Source organism: Nesoenas mayeri, assembly GCF_963082525.1.
Source record: "Nesoenas mayeri genome assembly, chromosome: 2".
In the NCBI taxonomy this organism is placed as follows: Eukaryota; Metazoa; Chordata; class Aves; order Columbiformes; family Columbidae; genus Nesoenas; species Nesoenas mayeri.
In genome coordinates, this window is record NC_137543.1 from 39743492 (window position 1) to 39762461 (window position 18970).

Here is an 18970-nt window from a genome sequence, read left to right on the forward strand (position 1 = left end):
CCTTCATTTCTCATCTACTTTCATCGTTCATGAAACGTTCTTTGCAGGCAAAGTGCATCCCTTTTCACATGTCCCCCTCAGGACCAAATTTTGGCCTTGCGACACTTGTCCATTCGAGCTCTCATGACAATTTGCAGCGGACTCAAGAGCAAGGTTTGCATGCTCCAGCATTCCAAAAGTACAGGTAATATTATGTCCTAAGATGGGGGTCCACCCACAGCTGGCTACTCAAAAAGCTAATTTTTCATGTACTCCACTGAAAATCTAACCTTTTATCCTCACTCTCAAGATGGTTGTGTATGTGTGTGTCAAGGTGACAACACTGTGAAAACAGAAGTTCTCCAGCGGTACATTATCTCCAATATCAAAAGGTCACAAAAGGGTACAAATCGGTAGCTCTTCAGAAGAGACACTGTTTTTTATGAAAAGTGGGTCAGTTTTAGTTTCATGTAGGTTGTTTGACACAGCGGTTTCTGGCATCACAAGCTCTGGCCTACAGGATACCACAGAGCCTTTGTATCCCTTGCTGTCACTACAGCATTGTGTTTTTCTACCCATTAACCAAGGATAAATGACCTAGATATTGTGCCTATTAAAGCCTCATTTTTCTTTTGCCCTTTTGTTCTTTAGTGTACCACATTATCACATGCTGAACACATTTTAAAGTATTCTCAGTCTCTCATGCCCCTTTGAAGGAGTAATGTAGGGGTTTTAGTGTGTATTTCTGTAGAGTTACTTAGAGTGGAAAATATGAAGGTAATTCAAGGTTTCTCCTCCTGCCTAGTCTCTCGAAGACAATCAGTTCGGCATTTACAGCCACTAATCTATAAAGAATATAGCAGAAAAATGCTATAAAAGAGCCACAATGCAAATAGAGAAAGTGAACACCGATTGTGATGTCCCTAAACACTACATTCTATAATTACATCTCTGCATATCATGGGTCACTTTTATTAAAAGCATCATTACTACAGTTGGCAGCAATTTACATCTTATCTTACATGATAGCAGTTTCCAAAGAAAAAAAAAATAAAAAGACATCACAACAAAGAAAAACAATACATTTACAAAGTCATGTCTGTAAACTTCAAGGCTAGTTTAGAGTTGAGGTAATGCTGTTTAGCTTTGTGGCTAAAGTAACAAAGTCCTTTAATTTAAAAAAGGTACCTGATTTTTTTCTTTTTGTTTATACCAGTGCATTACAAGATCACGAGACGATTAAACTGTAGCTTTATCCTGTAAGAACCTTCTCCGCGGGTTAATTTCCAAAAGGTACTCTTCACATTCAACAGCTGCCTTATTATTGCTGCGTCTCAAGACAGAGACATTCACACTATCATGAAGATTGTCAGAGAGAGAGTGTGTGTGTGGGTGTGTGCGCGCATGTGAGCGGGTGAACTCCCATACAGTCAAAATGAAGCGCGAGTACGATATGTATGGTAAATTTCATCTTGACCTTCACAGCAAAAAAAAAAAAATAAAATTAAATATATAACTTCATCCTTCCTTTAAGCAGCACTTCCTTCTATTAGTGCCACTTGATTACAAATTGCTGCTTAATTCATAATACCAATGGTACCAAAAGAAAAAAAAAGCAGAGCATTATGTCAATTTCCTTAAAAAGACATGATCACCTCTCAAATTTCATCTCTCCTAGGGATAATAAATAATGCACTGCACAATACTTAATGACCAAGATACCTTTTGACACATCTGTATAACATGACTTGAACTTTTTTTTTTTTGCTACACTATGTTACAGAACAGCTTATAAAAACTAAGTATGGACATTAACTGTGAGTGTAAACAGTAGGACTACCACTTGTCAAAAGTTTAAAACACTTTAACTGTAACTGGTACTGGTTATTCATCATTTTCATTGTTTTCTATTTCTTCCCCCCCATCAAGTGAGTCTAATTCTTCACCCTGTGCTATTTCATCTTCTAAAACGGAGGAATCTGCAGTTTTATCAAGGCTCTCCTCTGCATCGCTGCCTTCCAGATTTTCTTCATCTTTAAAGGCAGCTCCCTCAGTTTTGTCAGTAGCCTTCTCTTCAGTGGCGCCCACTGCGTTCTGAAGTCCTGCTAGTGCTGGGAAACCGGGCAGAGTCAATCCTCCCAGTCCTGGAGGTAGAAACATAGATGGATAGAAGAGGCCAGGAGCCATGGTAGACAGCAGGAAAGGATTGAAGGCCAGAGGGTTTGTGGGCAATCCAGTGTTGGTGTTGGTGGTAGTGGTGGCAGTGGCGGTAGTCGCCGCAGTAGCAGCACTGACAGATCCATTTGCAGAGTCAGTAGCAGAAACAGTGTCTGTGCTTTTCTCAGAGTCTTTGTTCTCCTCTTCATTCTCATTTTTCTTCTCTTCAGTTTTTGAAGCGCCATCCTCAGTCTCTCCTTGACCGGAAGCAGTAGTGGCATTTCCAGTAGTAGCCGTTATTGGGTTATTCAACAGTCCGCTTAGTCCAAACATATTGGGCAATCCTGCCATCCCTGGCAACATCAGAGGCAACATGGCAGCCGGATTTTTAGCATCCCCCCCAGCTGCAGCAGCTGTTGCGAGCCCTGGCGGGAAGCCCATGAGGCCTGCGAGCTGGAGAGACTGCAGGTTCTGTAGGTTCTGGAGGCTTGTGAGGTCCATTCCAGCAAACAGACTGTTCATTAGTAGTGGGTTGATTCCCGAAGTTGATGCTACAGCAGCAGCTGCTGCAGCTGCTTTGGCAATTTCACTTTTTGGCCTTCTTCCTCTTCTACTTGCTCCTTCCTCCCTCACAACAGGTCCAGTGAGAAGACGGTCAAACATGGACTCTGGAACAAAACCCTGAAAAGAGGATGCAAAAAACCAAGCTTTATTATCGATTAGCTTTTGAGCTTTCAGCAGTGAACTGATGACAATGGAAGAAATGGAGGGGATTTCAGCATACTCCAAAAACAGTTTGTTTTTCAGCCCTGGCAAATTGTGGCTAGCTAGCTACTGCAGTGAATGGCAGCAAACATGTAAGAAAAACTGAAGAAAGTAAAGTCATAGACTCTTTAAACACAACAGTAAAACACCACATTCTGAAAATCCGTAGCTTCATTTAAAAAAACCCACCCTGAGATACTGCAGTTATGGCTATATATACACCTTTGTACTTCATACTGAACTTCAGTATAGTGATATTTTATTAAAATGAGTATTTGCAGAATCATAACCTTTATTTTCAAACAAATGCTGCAAAATAAAAGGCAGAAAACCCAATCCTTTGATGCTACCTATTACCAAGATGATGAATTCTATTTGTCATACGACAAATATTTTCTTAATAGTTCCTAATGTATGAATACCTGTGTTTATAAAGGATTTTTGCTTACAAGAAGAAAAGAAGGCAAAACAAATGCTGAAGGCTGCGTTACTGTAGCTGATTTTTCGAGTGTACTTCAATCCCATTCTGCAGCAGCCTCCTATCACCACCCCCCACACTGGGTAACTCCCATCCAGACACTACAATTTCCTCAGCTCAAAACCAGCTCTGAGATAAAGACTTAATAATCAACTTACACAGCCTTCTACTTTCCGTGCTATAATCTACAGCAAAGCATAGAATGAGAGTTTCACTTACGGACTGTTTAACAATGTCAGTCCAATCTGGAGCAACAGCAAATTCAGGATTTTCTTCCAGCCATCTTGGCAAGTCCTTCATTGGAGGGGCCATAGCTCCACCCATCTAATGCAAAAGACAAGGTCAATAATTTAAAAACCAACCAACCAAACAACTATTTGTAGGGACATTTTCTATCTGTGCACTTCCATCTCTGAAGGATGGCAGTAAACACTTCCAGTTCAGACCGTGGAAAACTACATTGAAACCATCTAATGATACTAGAACTGAGAAGATCATGTTTTAAAAAATACAGTAAAATGCTGCAGCTTAGGTAGGGCTTGTAATGAAATTTGTATTTCATTATAAGGCTGTAATTCGTATTCGTATTTATTCGTATTTCATTATAAGGAGAAAAATGTGCCAAATAGTTTCAAAAAGTAAGAATTATTTATTCAAGTGGTTAATATGAACATATCAGAAGAGTAAAGAAGGAACTAAAGGAACTTGGTGGTACACTCCAGTAAGAACAACTGACAGTGCCAAATTATCGAGCTTTTCAAAACAAAGCCTGGAACAGAAAACGTGCTTTTCATGGGCAAAGACATTATTGAAGACTTCCACTGAACTAACTTCATTTTTACCTTCTTTCCATTTCGCTTATTTACAACAGGTACCCTTTCTTCTCCCGTCAAGGTGTTTATATCCAGTTTATTAGGGTTTCGACATCTGTGTCGTTTTTGTTTCGGCTTCTGAAATGGGGAAAACAGCACATCTGCACTCTTCTGGAAAAAAAAAAGAGAAATGTATTTTTTAGTTTTTCATTTTCTTGACAAAAATCACCAATCATGGAACCCCTTCTCACAAGAATTTTAAGAAGGGGCCAATTACTTTGCCCTCAGATTATCTCAGAAAAATGTGTTTATTTTATCCGATGAAGGAATTCCACAGAACCTGATGTCAGTACTGTTTTAACACATGGCTATATACAAATATTAAGAAGGGAAAAGCAACCCATACACTCTGGTGCCATCGATACTAAAGTAAATGTGTCTCAAGATAACACATCTACTGAAAACCAATAGTTACAAAATCTAATGACTAAGCCCTATGTGAAGAAAATAATTTTGATGTCTGTAAAACTAATGTAAGTATTAGTATAATACAATGACACTTTTAGAATCACATACTTACTGGTACATAACTCGGCATATCTACAGTGTAAGTAGGATGCAATTTAAGCCATTCAACTAAATCCTTGTTTTTAGGAGCATCCTCTCCCACCAGCCTGGTCCCATCCTCTAGATTGATTACAGGGATGCGAGTGTCTGGGTCCAGTTGACCAGGAGATGGAATGTTCCTTGCCGGTAGGGCTTCCATATCTTCTTCAAAAGCTTTGGTCACTTCTGCATCCTCCTGAAAACATTAACATCGGTATTAATTCTTACTTCAAGGGAACAGCTCCCTCAGAGAAATAATTTTAGGAACTGAAGCTAAATAGTTACGGAGATTTTGCATATGCAAGAGTTAATGGGGTTTAAATATTCCTTCTATGTAAAGCAATACTGTTACGTTAGGGAATTACGTAAATTTAGCATCCTTGACCATTAAAGGACATACAGCTAAAGACAGAGCACTTTTTGGGCCTTTCCAGTTAATGGCCCAAGACTTTCCCTCTTCTACAGAGTAAGAAAGATGTAGTTAAGCCTCAATATGTATGTTATAAATGCATTATGTTTTGTAAAGAAAAAGTCTTTTCGTCTTTTTAAAAGGACAAGCTACTTAAAATTCAGCCACAATTTGCTGGAGTGAAAACTTGATATGAACAATATGAACAACATTTTGTTTGGCTAAAAAAGACATCACAGCTATAAACATAAAGAAAAAGCTGGATGGGTAAAAAGTGTGCATTACTATTAGGGAGAGTGTAACACCACTTTAAACTCACATTCAGAAAGTACTAGACACAGAAAAACAAACATGAGACAAAAAGGTTGCTGTCTTACTACAGTCAATGATGTCCGTTTGTTGCTCATAAACAACAGATCAAGCCCTTCTACATTTTTCCTCCTTCCTCTCCTCCTCTTCATTGGCGGTTCTCCATCTATTAAAGAGCCATTTAGTAGATGCCTTGTGGGTGTGCGTGAAAGACCTGCTTGCAGCAGCTCCATTTGAGTTTTAAAGGCATCCGACACGGGTGTGGAGACATTAGGCAAGATAAACTTTGAAGTAACAGATGAAAAATTTGAGGTAGAACTTGTTGCCTCTCGTGAGGCCTTTGATAAATCTACAACCTTTTCTTGTCCATTTTCTGAGACCACCTGAGACTCACGTAACTGGGCAACCATTTCCATAAGATTTCTTCTCTTGGCAGCTCTCTCAGCCTCAATTTCAATCTTTCTTCGTCTCCTCCTCCTCTGACGTGGAACCGATAAATTGAGTGCATCTTCCTAATGAAAAACGAGCATTTCCAAACATTAGCAAAGCTCTGTTTGCTGTGCTGTGTTTAAAATAAAAGTCCAAACATATAACTCCGAAAACAAAGCCTTCATTTTATTACGAGGAAAAATTTCTCTATTTCTCCTATTTTAAAGAAATGCTATTTCTTATTTTTTTCTGTTATACAAAATAAGTACCCAATGATAAAACGTTTGATAGAAGGAAAAGAAAGATGCAGCCTTGCCTTTGATAACTGAGGAGAAGCAGTGATATCTTCACTGCCACTGACACTGGCTTGACCAACCATGGAGAGCTCTGCAAAGCTCCTTTTCTGTAGAGGGCTGTCCACAGCTGTCGGAGTATACCCAGGTATGAGCCCCTGGAAATCAAACATCTGGCGCCTATTTACTGGCCACTTCCCTTTCAGCACTGCTTCACAGATGTTGTCTAATCGGTTGATCATTACTCGGTCCTGCATAAAGGAAAAATACATAGTGAACCGTCAGTGTGAAGGTCGCCTTTTAAACTCAAATGAGTATAATTATGCAGTCCAGCTTCCAAAGCTTCAGAAATCCATTCACGAAGAACTATTCTTGCAGGTCAGGATAAACTGATCACCTTATGACAAGCTAATACACAATAGAATAAAACATCACTAGAATTTAAAAGCTGCATTTATATTGAGGGGAAGGAGGAAGACAGACCAAGTTTTCTATACAAAAATGTACTAAGTGACAAATTTAACAGAAACTCAATATTGCTTTACACTGCAAAACTTCAGTAGTTAGCAAAATCAACAGTTAGGAAGGGAAAATCAAAACATATGCCATCAGTATCTTAAAGCTGCAGTTCCTGAGATCCAAGAGGCTGGATCTGCAATTCTGTCCTAGGAAGTGGATCCTCATTAGCGTCACTATTAATAAAGTTCAACATTATGAATTGGGCACCAACCTAGGGACATCTAATGAATGTCAATTTTCATTCCACGCCCATTATCACTTCAAATTTCACTGAAGCGTGTACGCTAAAAATCTCTAATTATGTTTATTAGTCTACTTATGCTGAACCTGTACAGATGAGGGATTTTTTGTTTTACGCTATGATTGGAATAAGATTTTAGTCCACATTTCCAAAGCACATACTGAAAGCAAAGATGATGAGTATCATCTGATTTCTTCCACTTCAGTATTCAAGCACATTCTATACTAGCTTGCCTGAAGTAGTAGAAACTTCAGAACCACGGTAAATACTGCTGGTTAGGGAATATGAGCATCAGTTAGCTTCCTGAACAGCAGAACAGTGCAAAAGCCACTAGCAAATCTCAGCAGCTGCAACAGACTGCTTGCTTTCCCCAGGAATAAGCCTATTAAGAGCAAGATCCCCCTTCCCTGCCTCCCCATCCCAAACCAGATGGCCCTGTTATGGTGATTAGTAAGCTTAAGACTATTACTACTTTATTTCTGTTTCTAGCCTTTCTACAAAGGAGAGTACTAAATTATGTATGGATTTATTACGAGGTTATGGTTTCATACTTTTAAAAACATTTTATATTAGATAACTTTCCGCATTGTTATCAAAATAAGATACAGCTTTATCCTATATCTAAAACTGCTGCTTATGTTTGCAGGACACCTTAATACAATTACATCTGTCAACATTACATAATGGCTTAGATCATGTAGGTCACCAATACTCTTCTCTACAATCTCCTCAACCCAAAGTAAAAAGGTGATCTTACAAAATCTCTGCTCTTACCACTGCAGATGGCTCTGCAGATGAAAACCAGAATTCAAAAATCTAAGTTTGCCTCCATGAACAGAGGTGTGACTCTGCTGACATACAGTTATGGAGCCTAGTAAGAACTCATGTCTGTCAGTAGTTTGTTGTTTTACTAAATAACACTATTTACAGTAAAGCAATTCCTTTCATCTCCTCTGTTAATTTGTATGAAACTAAAGAATAAAATGTTATTCCACAAATCATTCACAGAAAAGAGTCCCTTGCCCACTATAAGTGCAGAATCATCCAAAGCTCGCTGTTATTTTGCAAACACATTTCCCATATTTTATCTGTACTGACCAAGACATGCCATTCTACCCCTAACCAACCTTAGGCCAGAAAGAGAAGGCAAATGTTCTCTCATGAAGCAGCTGAACCACTGAGGGATCTCCATCTTCCATGTAGAATCCATCGCGTGTTTCATCCCTCGCGGTACTCATAGAAGCATTGCTTTCTTCATCAAAATTCTTACCCTGAGAAACTGCTCCTGCTGAATAACAACCATAACCAGGCATTAACTACAAAAGCTCCCAACCACCCAATATCAACCCATCCACATAGGTTAAGGCAACCAGGCTCTATGCAACATTTTTAACTCAAGTCTTTGTTCAGCAATTACTACAGCAGAGCCTTCTGAATTTGACACAGAGACTGTGCTTACTGGCTCAGTAAGCTATTTTAGAGACCATCCCTTGTGGGGGAATACCCTGCTGATGCTGGATGGTTTTTGTGAAAGCTTATCAAGCCACCTGATACACGTCAGGGCAAAGGAGCTGCTACATGTAGCCCACCCATCCTGAGCTCCACAATGGCTGTGTGCCACTCACTAGCTGGCACAAGTTAAAACAGCTGTGGAGCTCATGCTAAGCACACGGAACTGGTCCGACCAACACATTACCTTCAGGTTGCGAGGATTCTTCTGATTTATCATCATCATCCAGTTTCTCCTCTTCGTCTTCTTCTGAGCCTTTCTCAGAAACAGATTTTGGGTCTACATCTGTACTCATTTCTATGTCTTTCAATTCACATTTAACAGAGCCAGGCTCAGCCTCAGCATCACAGTCTGGTTTAGTGTCCTTATCTGCAATATCTGTCTCCTCTTTGATATCAGACTTTTCTTTGGCTGCTGGATTTTCAGATCCTTCAACTTTAGACTCCGCTTGTTCTGTTGTCTTTTCTTCTTGTACTGGTGTGGATGGTACAACAGGTGGTGTTTGACTGCAGCCAGCACCCAGAGGGTTTACAGAAGAGACAGTATTTGCATTACCTGCCCCTCTGTTTTGAGCAAAGTTTTTGTGAGCCTCAAGAAAAGAGAGTTCAGGATCATTCAGAATGTGATAATCTGTCCTACTGACCCCATGTTTAGCAGCACCAATCAGCAAGTCCTTGTCATGTTTACCACACTCCCACCACTCTGGCAGGTCCAAGCTTGGCTGGCAAAGCTTTAGCCTCTCCCCCAACTGCGGGTGATGCAGAACCTGCTCACGGATTTTCCGCAACAGTTCTATGCGATATAAAGTTCTAGAAGCACGCTCTTCTGTGATGGGTTCGATCATCGTGGAAAGATCAGGCGGCTCTGCAATGACAACAATTTGTCCTGTTTAATATTAATTAAAAGTACGCCTATTTTGAATCATTACACCTGGGCATGAAGTTTCAACAGTCCCGCTGTCTCATAACAGTCATGTTGACTCCTACAGTCAGTTCAAACTCACCATCATCCGGTTTGACTGGCATTCGGCACACTCGTCTACACATATTCACAAAGCCATTAAAATACTTTTCCAAGCTTTCGTCGGACTTTTTATCAAGCCTGGCAAATGCTCTGAATTGATTCCAGTCAAATTGATGTTTTACAGGATCAAAAATAACTCCAAAAGTAGACACCACACGATAAAAATCGGCTTCTTCTCTTCTTGTCCATCTAGTCAAGAAGAAGTAAAACAAGTGAGGCCACTGAATGAATGAGAGTACAAACATAGTTTGGATGCCCCCAAGCCCCCTTCGTTTATTCTTTTAAAACAGAAGGGCAGTACTGGTGACACATAAGCTCAAATGAAATTTAAAGAAAGATATCACTGAGAAACTCACTTTTGTCGTTTTTCGGTTATTATAGCTTCCCTTTCTGCTTCTAGTGCCCTCACTTCTTCCCGAGGCCGACGTCTCCTGCGGTCAGTCTTCATTAGTGCCTCTTGCCTCATTTGTTGCCTTTTATAGCTGCGCTGATAGGCAGTAATGAGGCGGCGCAGACGGGTAGTCAGGGTTGAAGTGTTGGGCCAGTAGAGTTGGCCTAACTCGGTGTTGCTCTCACTGTGCTTGTCTAGAGAATAGAGAAGTACTTGTGCATTCCAAAACCACCACTAAAAGTTTCGAAGTTTTTATGGCTAGAACTGGATTCATGTTTTATCTGATAAGGACATATGCCTCATTAATACTGATGCATAACAGATTAGAAACAGGGTAACTACATTGCTAGGAAATAAAAAATAGAATGAAACCATCCCACTCTAAGAACTCAGAAATGCTTGTGAAGTGTTTAGAGATAATAATCAAGCATTATTATTCCATGTTATGAATGCAAACATTATGAATACTCTAAGTATTTAAATTAATGCAATGCATCTTTAAATATATTACTAAGAAGATCATTCTGCCTCTGAGGAAACACATATGCTTATGATTTCCCACTTTATTCTCACTTAAACTTGGCAATTTTTCTGCACGCTGAGAAAACAACGTATCTATAACTTCCAAGATTATCTCAGCAAAAACATCAACGGCTGCATTATGCAACATCCAGTCTTTATCATCACAATTTCGGCTATGTGATTAGAAACCCAGAAAGCCATAATGTGGATTATTCAAACACAATAAATAATTGTTTTGAAAGATGTGAAGCATGAAGACAATTGGCAGTAAAAAGTTTACCACGTTTTCCCAAAACACAACATATCCCCTCACAGGGTAATATAAACATTTTTGCCTTTTCAATTTCTTTGCTATAGCCTTACTTGGGTGTATTTCTATGGATTCCTCTTTGTCCTCTGGAGGTGAGTTTGCAAATTCCTTGGGGAGAAGAGAGAAGTTATTTTAGTTTTCAGTATTGACCATATGTTATCATTTCAGGAGAAAAATATATGTCATCTCTCAAACAGAGCAGCAAACAATCTTTGTAAGGTGTGTTTATCTGATAGCTCTCAAAGTTAAGAACTGCGTATTAAGATAAACACAGAAAATCAGCTTAATTATACATATTCATAATGAGAGAAAGTTGAAGTTCTTACATCAATTTCATCCTTGAAAGGAGTTCTGGTTGGCTTATATTCCGGATCTTCATCCTCTCTATCAAATTCACCACTATAAAATATTTAAAAGAAATATTTTCAAGAATCGTATTTTTTTTTGAGAGAGGGCTGATTTTATGGACAAAAGCCATCAGTATGGTATACCAAGTTACACATTTATATTTCATGCCCGACTGTGTAAACAATTCTAGGTACTTTTTACATCGTACGATCACTTCAGATCCTCAGGCAAGATGTAAGCAAAATATGACATATGAACTCATGCCAACATATACAGTGCCGATAAAGTTTATTAATTTTCTCATGTCCCCCTTACCCATCACCGCCATCTGCTAACATGTCTGTCCCTCTCTGTTCAGCAGCTATGGCCTTTGCATCAGGCATGCCAACCCGTTCCAGAAAGCACAGCGTTGGATCAGCTCTCATAGAATTGTACTTCTCATAACCTGCATGCAGAGTGGGAGACAATTAAAAAAAAAAAAAGCTATAGACAACTGTGAATATAATACGTTTAGGCAGTAGAAGTACAATATTCTGGATTAACTTATTTTGAAATAAAACAAAGGAGCTGTCACTGTGCTGAAAACAATCATTTCATTCATGTAATGAAATTTTTCATATTGGTGAATTCCATCAGCACAGAAACATTTTCACATCAATAACATTAACAAATAGTAGATACTGAAAGAAAGCGTTCAATTTAATGTCTTTATAAGGTAAAGTAAAAACCTTGCACAAGTGAAAGACTTAAGTCTCCTATATGGCTTTCACAGTGGTTCTCCACATTCAACACTCTCTACTGGAAAAACACAGATGTGAATGGAAATGCACACACACAGATACGCATTATCTATAGCTCCAGCCCTGCTGGAACCCTCGATGTAGGCTGCAAAAATGCTGTATACATGGGTTATACGTAAGGCCAACGAACCTGTCTTATTAGGTTTAGGATGATGCATGTCAGTAAGATGACACTGTTCCCTCTATGGTTTTCAAACTGCTGTTTGCTTTTTTACTGCCCAAGTTGACTAGATGGAAAATGGCAGATCCCAACAGTGCACTGCAGGAAAATGATTTTTAGACTAGACTTGCCTCAGCTGAGCCCACAAACAGAGCTGCTGTACATAGGCAGAACAGCACAATTCAATTAGGATTTGTACTACAACACACTGCTCCTAACTGCTGTAGAGCCTCAAGCCAAACTGTAATCATGAAAGGTTTTATAAGCCATCATTCTCCCCTTTAGTCAGGCTGGGCTGTTGAGAATACCTCTGCGACCTCTAGAGAATTGGGATTATAATCAGGAATCGCTCACTGTATATATCATGCCAGCTCTGCATCCCCAGCCTTTCAAAGTTAACAAGGCTGCATCCCACTCAAGGGAACCGGGAGTTCTCAACACTGACATTTGTGAAATATTGCTTGGAACAAAGCCCAGGAGGCACTTGTACAGATTAATAGCAGAGGTTAAGCCCACCGTCCACTTTGACACTGGTTGGCAGAGTTAGCAAGTGAAGCAGTGCTGGAAGCAAAGTTTATGGAGATCTATCTTACTATTTGGCTATTATTTAAACAAATATGGTTCTGTTTTATTTACAGCCAAGAAAGTAATGTTTTTTTCTCAAATGTTCTGCAAACATTTAAAAACAGCATCTGATATTTACAGCTCATATTAGGTTTTTAATGCAGGCAAGAAAAAAACGGGAGATACAAGCCAACAGTTCTTTGGAACAATACTTGTTAATATTATGACTGAACAGTCCCATACACAGAAAGCTTTACAACTGAGTTTTGTTCAGAGTGAGACATCACTTACCGTGTTTGAATACTCCAATTAGAAGGGATTTATCTGCCTCCTTATCCCACCAGTCTGCAGGAACTTCAGCATGGTATGGCTCAGGTATCCATACATCTATTTCACTGTAAATACAGCATTATTTACATTACAGGTATTACTCGACAAAGGCTTAAAAAAAAACCCAAATCACGGTGCACGCTATTTCATAAACGTAAATGGGGAGAGGCAGGGAAAAGGGGGAAACAGACAAAAACCCAACACAGAAATTCAAATGTCTGGAAAAAAAATTACAATAGTTAAAAAAAAAAAAAACCCAGAACAAAAACAAAAAACGCATCCAAAAACCAAACCACACACCAAAACCAACAAAAAAAACCAAACCACAACAAAACCAAACCTGTCCCACACACAAAAAAACCCCCCACAAAACAAACAAACAAAAACGAAGAACCAAAACAAAAAACCAACCACAACACTAGGCTATTTGGGGAGTGGAATGACAACAGTTATCCAAATACAATTCATTTAAGGTCTAGCATATTTTGTTTAATTTTTAAATTGAGACAGGATAACCCTTCAATATTAGCGGAACTGAAAAATCTGCTTCTGTTGTTTTCCACAGCATTCCCTCCCCAAACAAAATTACCCACGGCTCTCGACAAAATAATGAGGCTGCTTGAGAATGGACATTTAAGTGTAACAACCTTTAAATTCTGCACTATAATAGTGGGTGTATTTTATACAAGCCAGCGTCATAAAGCAAAAAAATAAACCTGCACTTGCACTAACCTTGAGTCAGCACCCTCTAAGATCTTGTCTGCTTGGTCCCCTATAACTTCTTGTCGTAGATAGTAGAGCATGCGGACACGCAGCAGGACCCTGGAGAGGAAGGCAGAGGGGGGAAAAAGTTCTTAACTTCAGGACTGTTTGCCAACAGTGGCTTTTGGCAGCTGCTGCTGTTCATCCATCATCCTGCCAAGGCTGATTAGCCATGCTGTATGGTAGGCTTGAAGCGTGACAGATGGTGGCACATAATCACCTCTGTGTGGTGCTTTCTGCTGGCTTCCAACAGGCCTGCCTGGCAACCGCTTACACTGCGCAGAGAGGGACCCAGCTCAGCCCGGCCCCGACGCATTTCATTTAGTTCTACCTAGCGCAGCTTGTGAAGTTTAGACACGTACTCTACCACTGCCTCTGAAGTATTGAAGCAAGTTTGTAAACAACTGAGCAGATGGCTTTCAGTAACTGTTCTGCTTCATTATCTCATAAAATTTCCTCAGCTGCTGCCTTAATACCATTTTTGGAAGCACATCAGAAGTTGCAGGAATAAACGAGATATAAAATCTGGTTTTACTACCTAACAATAAACCCTCAATATGGAATGTCAGGTTTTTCAGATTATACAACTTTTTGCTTCCGAGAATGGGGGGTGAAAAATAATCCCCCATTTCCCTTGGGAGATATTAACTATTTTTACTCTTTAAAGTTCAAACTGCTATTCAATTTTACTTGTGCACAACCTTACTGCTACAAGGAAGTGCAAAATCTTCATTGCCCATGCTTATTTTTCCCCATCTCTGCAATACCACAGTCATTTTTGGAAGCGCTGGCAAGTGCTGAAGCTGGCAGGAGGGAGAACGGCAGAGTCTGGCTTTTCAAGGAGACTAGAAAAGAGGTCATCTCTGCAGAAGTATCTACCTGAAAATAATTCTGCTCTCCTATGTTTACCCAATTCAGGGCACCCCCTGCTGCCTAGTTCACGAAGTAAAACCAGTACCAGCTAAAATGGAGATTACTCAGTCTGCCCTCTCACTGTCCCCAAATCCATCACAGCAACTGTTGAATTGCTGCTGCTCCTGAACAGCAAGGGTGACCAGGGCGGCAGTAATCTGATCACCCGCTCACATGAAAAATTTAGACCACCACCGGTTTTTGAGAGCTCCTCACTAGAGATCTGATGCAACCAGAGCAATACCCGGTTTTACGTGTGTTATTTGAGCAAACCTCAGAAGAGCAGGGATTTGAATGAAGGTCATGTCTACAATTCAAAACATGTCAGACATGCTTCTTTTTGTATGCATGATAACTGGGACCAGTAAGGTGTCCCTTCTCCCTGTGTGGCTACGTAAATAAGCTGTTGAGGGTCTCTGTCATCTTCATATTAATCAATAACAGCTGTTACATCAAGCCACAGAAGAGGAGCAGGAAAAAAACCACATCATCAACCAAAAATCAGAGGCTCTTTGCACCTTTCAGGAGTCCTATGAATTAAAACAGCATACATATTACGTAAGGACAGGACACCAGCTCTTATAAAACCAACTGCTACTGCCACCTTTTCAAGGAAATTACTGAGACTATTAATTGGCTTCCACCTCTGATTTTACCTGGACTAAACATGTTGCTTTTACAATTCACTTAGTCCTGGGGGATCTGGGAAGTGAACAAAGAAGATAGCAATTGAAAACATTCTTGCACGTTTGTCTTCCCGATCCTTCTAATTGTTCTACTGTACTATTACACAAACAATATTTTAAAAATGAATTTAAGTCTGATCTGCAAACTGATGTAACAAGTAACGAGGACATGTTACCTGGGAGACGAAAATAATGTTACAGGAAAGAATTTAATTACTTTAGGAGCAAGTGAAATGTAATAAGAAATTGAAGTAACAGTTTAGAAAAAATGAGAAAGTAGTTTATTTGGATGTGCGCTTGCTCACGTAATTCCATAAGTATCTCTCTTCATCAGCTGAGAATTAAGCTTGGTTAACATCTGGAAACGAGCTAATAAACCCCTTAAATGCCTTTCTTCCTTCACATCACACCCCCTATTGACAGGCCACAGGTACTTTTCAGATCAATAATTTATTTCCAATAAACAGTAAGACACAATATATATTAAAATCACAAAAGCAATGACCACCTTTCAGTAACACTGTGTTACATCTACTTGGTGTATATAAACAATGCAGAAAATAAATTTAAAACCAAAACAAACCAAAATCCCCCAAATCCAAAAAGCAGAAAACTTCCCCCAGCCCCCAAACAAGATATTTTTGGGACTAAGGTTAGGTTTGGTGTCTGTAATGAAGAATATGGTAAGCAAAACTAAGATGGAGAACAAGGGCACTGTTAAAGGAAGCTGACACAAAAATAACTAAGATATTACAAAACAAAAGCTAAAAGAATGCAAGAGAGGCTCTTAAAGAGACATTTGTGCAACAATAAAACAATGTAACATTCAAATCAAAATACAATTATCTTTATCCCCAAAGGTTTTCAGTTTAGTAACATGTTTAGAATTTCAAAAATCAAATCAGGGCACTGATTTAGGTAAGAAAACTCTGTGAGATATTTTATCTCAAACAAAGGAGAAAAGAAGAAATACTCTGTATAATGTGGAGAGCAAGAGAGGAAGTGAGAAAAAGAATGAAGAGATACACCCACACACAGGTGAACTACCACATGAAATTTTGAAACTAAGAACTGGATATCTAACATCTAAGGAACAGAACTCTAAGGAAATCAGCCTGAGAGACCCCACAAGAAGGGTAAGAAACAAACAGCTTTTTTAAAGATAGCCAATTGTCAAGCGAGACAGACAGCGTAGAGATATAGTCTTTTCTTTAAATGGTAAAAAGAAAAACCTCATCTGATTCCATTTTTATACAGTTAAGTAGAAAATGATTTTCATCAGAACTGTGTTTTAAGTGCTGATCAGTCATGAAGAGCTTATAGAAGCAGCCAGTTATCTGTTAAGATGATTATTCTCAAATTAAAAAGTAATAATGGCCTTTACATCCTATTAAATGGCCTTCTGTTCTATTAAAAACATCCAAATTAAGTTGTGAACTTTTCAAAAGCATGTAGTGGGAAAAAAAAAAAAAAGAAAAAACACAAAAACCCTACGAAACCTCTAAATGAAATATTTATTAATACTTACTTATTACAGTGATGTTTGAGATGTTTCCTATAGCTGTCTTCTTGAAATAATACATCTGGGTTACAGGTTGTGAGCCAATCGGCATCTTGCAGCATTGGCTGTGAACTCTGGGCTTTTACTTTCTTGCCTTTCCTCCCTCTGGGCACTGGTGCAGACAGACCTACAGAAAACCCCAGTATTTCTTACACAATCTGAATGGAAAAGCTCTCACCACAAACTGCACTGCAAACATGTGTTTAAAGCTAAGTATCACTGCTATATTAATTCCTGTGTGTGCAACACACCCACCAAAAACTGAACAGCAACATAATTCAGTACAGAAAACTGCAAATAACAAAAATCGACCAAAACTTTCATGCAAATGTGGTTGAGATCTCAAAAATTCAGAGCGCTAGCCAGAAAATGGTGTTATATAAATATTTCTTGCAAAAATTCTCACAAATCTGAATGGCCATAAGGAAACACGCTTTCTGATTTATAGCAATTTGAAAGAAGATTGACTCCAGCAGTAGGTGCCACTTAAAAATTATGCTAGAAGAGTTTTTCAAAACTGCTTTAAGGGAAAGAGCGTTGCATCCTACAAAGTGTCTGAGGGAGACTTCCCCTTTAAGCACGGACCAAGTCAAAGCCCACCTTACTCATAAAATCTGACAAGATCCAACGACATGTCAGAATGGCTATAGTTTAAACTAAATACATAGCATGACTGAAGCAATTCTTTCCTATTTACTAGCATCATTATTTGATTGTGGTAGACGTACCGGAATGATTAACCAAAGCTCGAGTTTGCCCATCTGCAGTTGGAGTGATCAGATCCCAGATGAAACTTTTGATATTTTCATCCCCTTTGTAATGATTAAGACAATACACCAGGATAGTCCGGCAGATGGTTTCCACATCTTGTTCTGTTAGCTGACGTTTATAGCGCCCATGTGAGAGGATGTCGGTCCATCGACCCCAGCTATAAGAAAAATATGCTCAATACAATGGCCAGGGCACTGGTATTTTAATTTGAGACTTTCAGTTTACCTCCTGGTACCAAGCAAGTTGGGACCTCCTGTGTTAGCACTAATGTATTTTGCATTTGCACGTTACGTCAGGGAATCTAACCTCCAGCACCAAAGAGTTAAGAATGTTTATTTAACAGAACAGGCAATAAGTTCACTGCTCGTAAAGCTGCACTTGAACTACACTCAGAATAATAAAGTACACATGTTTAACTCTAATGGTCTCAGTAAGCTATGAATAGGAAATGTAACCAATTCCTACAATCATGGGATTTGGGGTATCACTCTTATTTTGATCCTGAAATCCATTATTAGCAACTGTCGTATGCAACTCCCTAAAATAAAGATTCTGAAGCCCATCAGGTAAGCAGTCAAACATAGCTACTTGCTTGCAAAGATATAAAATACAAATTGGTTAATCCAATGTGGAAAGAAAGTATCAAACAGCTGAATTTAAGTGGTGCTGAAATACCAGAATCTATGTCGAAAATCTCTAGATCTACTGTTGATTTCACAGTCACATTATTCTTCACAAATACACTTTACTATTCCCCACAACACTTAGAAAAGAGAGATTAAACCTTGATAACTCAGGAATTCTTTATGCTATGAGAAACCAGAAACAAGTGTACTGTCATCACAAAACTGCATATCTTACCAGTGAGCTCACAGCCATCTGTGAGACACTGAGATACTTTAAGCTAAATAACATGTATATAAGCAATGTATATATACAGTAACTTAAAATCTCACCAGCATGTATACAGTATAATGAGGTAAAGGTTTACAGTAAGAAATTACATGAACATGTCCAAGAGAATGATGATTTATTTACTATCATCCCTGTATTTTCAGTTCTTTAGCTGCAATCAGTATATTTAATCTGTATATCCTTACCCATAAACCAGTAAGTTCTTCTCCACCCTGAAACATTCACTTCTTGCATAACCCTGGGATTTGTCCTGAGGCCTACGGGGCTTTGTGCTAGGCCTTTCTTCAGAATCACTTTCCAGGTCTGAGAACTCCATCAGTTCATCCTCTTTGACTGCACTGTAGAGTCTGGTTTGTTTTCTTACTCTTGGTGTATCAATAACTAAGTTATTCTAAAATGAAAGTGAAA

General features: G+C 39.0%; 1 protein-coding gene across 2 annotated transcripts in view; it reads right to left on the bottom strand.

Annotated features, from left to right (window-relative positions):
- Nucleotides 1-778: 778 nt before the first annotated feature.
- The window catches only part of CHD7 (chromodomain helicase DNA binding protein 7), a gene marked incomplete at its 5' end in the record, with an annotated part of 89334 nt that continues 71142 nt past the window's right edge, over nt 779-18970 (bottom strand). Inside the window, 18 exons of one of the 2 annotated variants that reach the window (XM_080340634.1) lie at nt 779-2817; nt 3599-3703; nt 4222-4362; nt 4772-4993; nt 5584-6027; nt 6261-6488; nt 8125-8285; nt 8694-9371; nt 9511-9719; nt 9887-10115; nt 10807-10861; nt 11080-11152; nt 11417-11546; nt 12917-13020; nt 13688-13777; nt 16844-17003; nt 17605-17804; nt 18748-18953. In XM_080340634.1, the coding sequence (XP_080196760.1) occupies nt 1864-2817; nt 3599-3703; nt 4222-4362; nt 4772-4993; nt 5584-6027; nt 6261-6488; nt 8125-8285; nt 8694-9371; nt 9511-9719; nt 9887-10115; nt 10807-10861; nt 11080-11152; nt 11417-11546; nt 12917-13020; nt 13688-13777; nt 16844-17003; nt 17605-17804; nt 18748-18953 (4389 nt within the window). In that variant the 3' untranslated portion in view covers nt 779-1863. The remainder of the gene's footprint in view (nt 2818-3598; nt 3704-4221; nt 4363-4771; nt 4994-5583; nt 6028-6260; nt 6489-8124; nt 8286-8693; nt 9372-9510; nt 9720-9886; nt 10116-10806; nt 10862-11079; nt 11153-11416; nt 11547-12916; nt 13021-13687; nt 13778-16843; nt 17004-17604; nt 17805-18747; nt 18954-18970) is intronic. The other variant, XM_080340635.1, reaches the window with a different exon arrangement.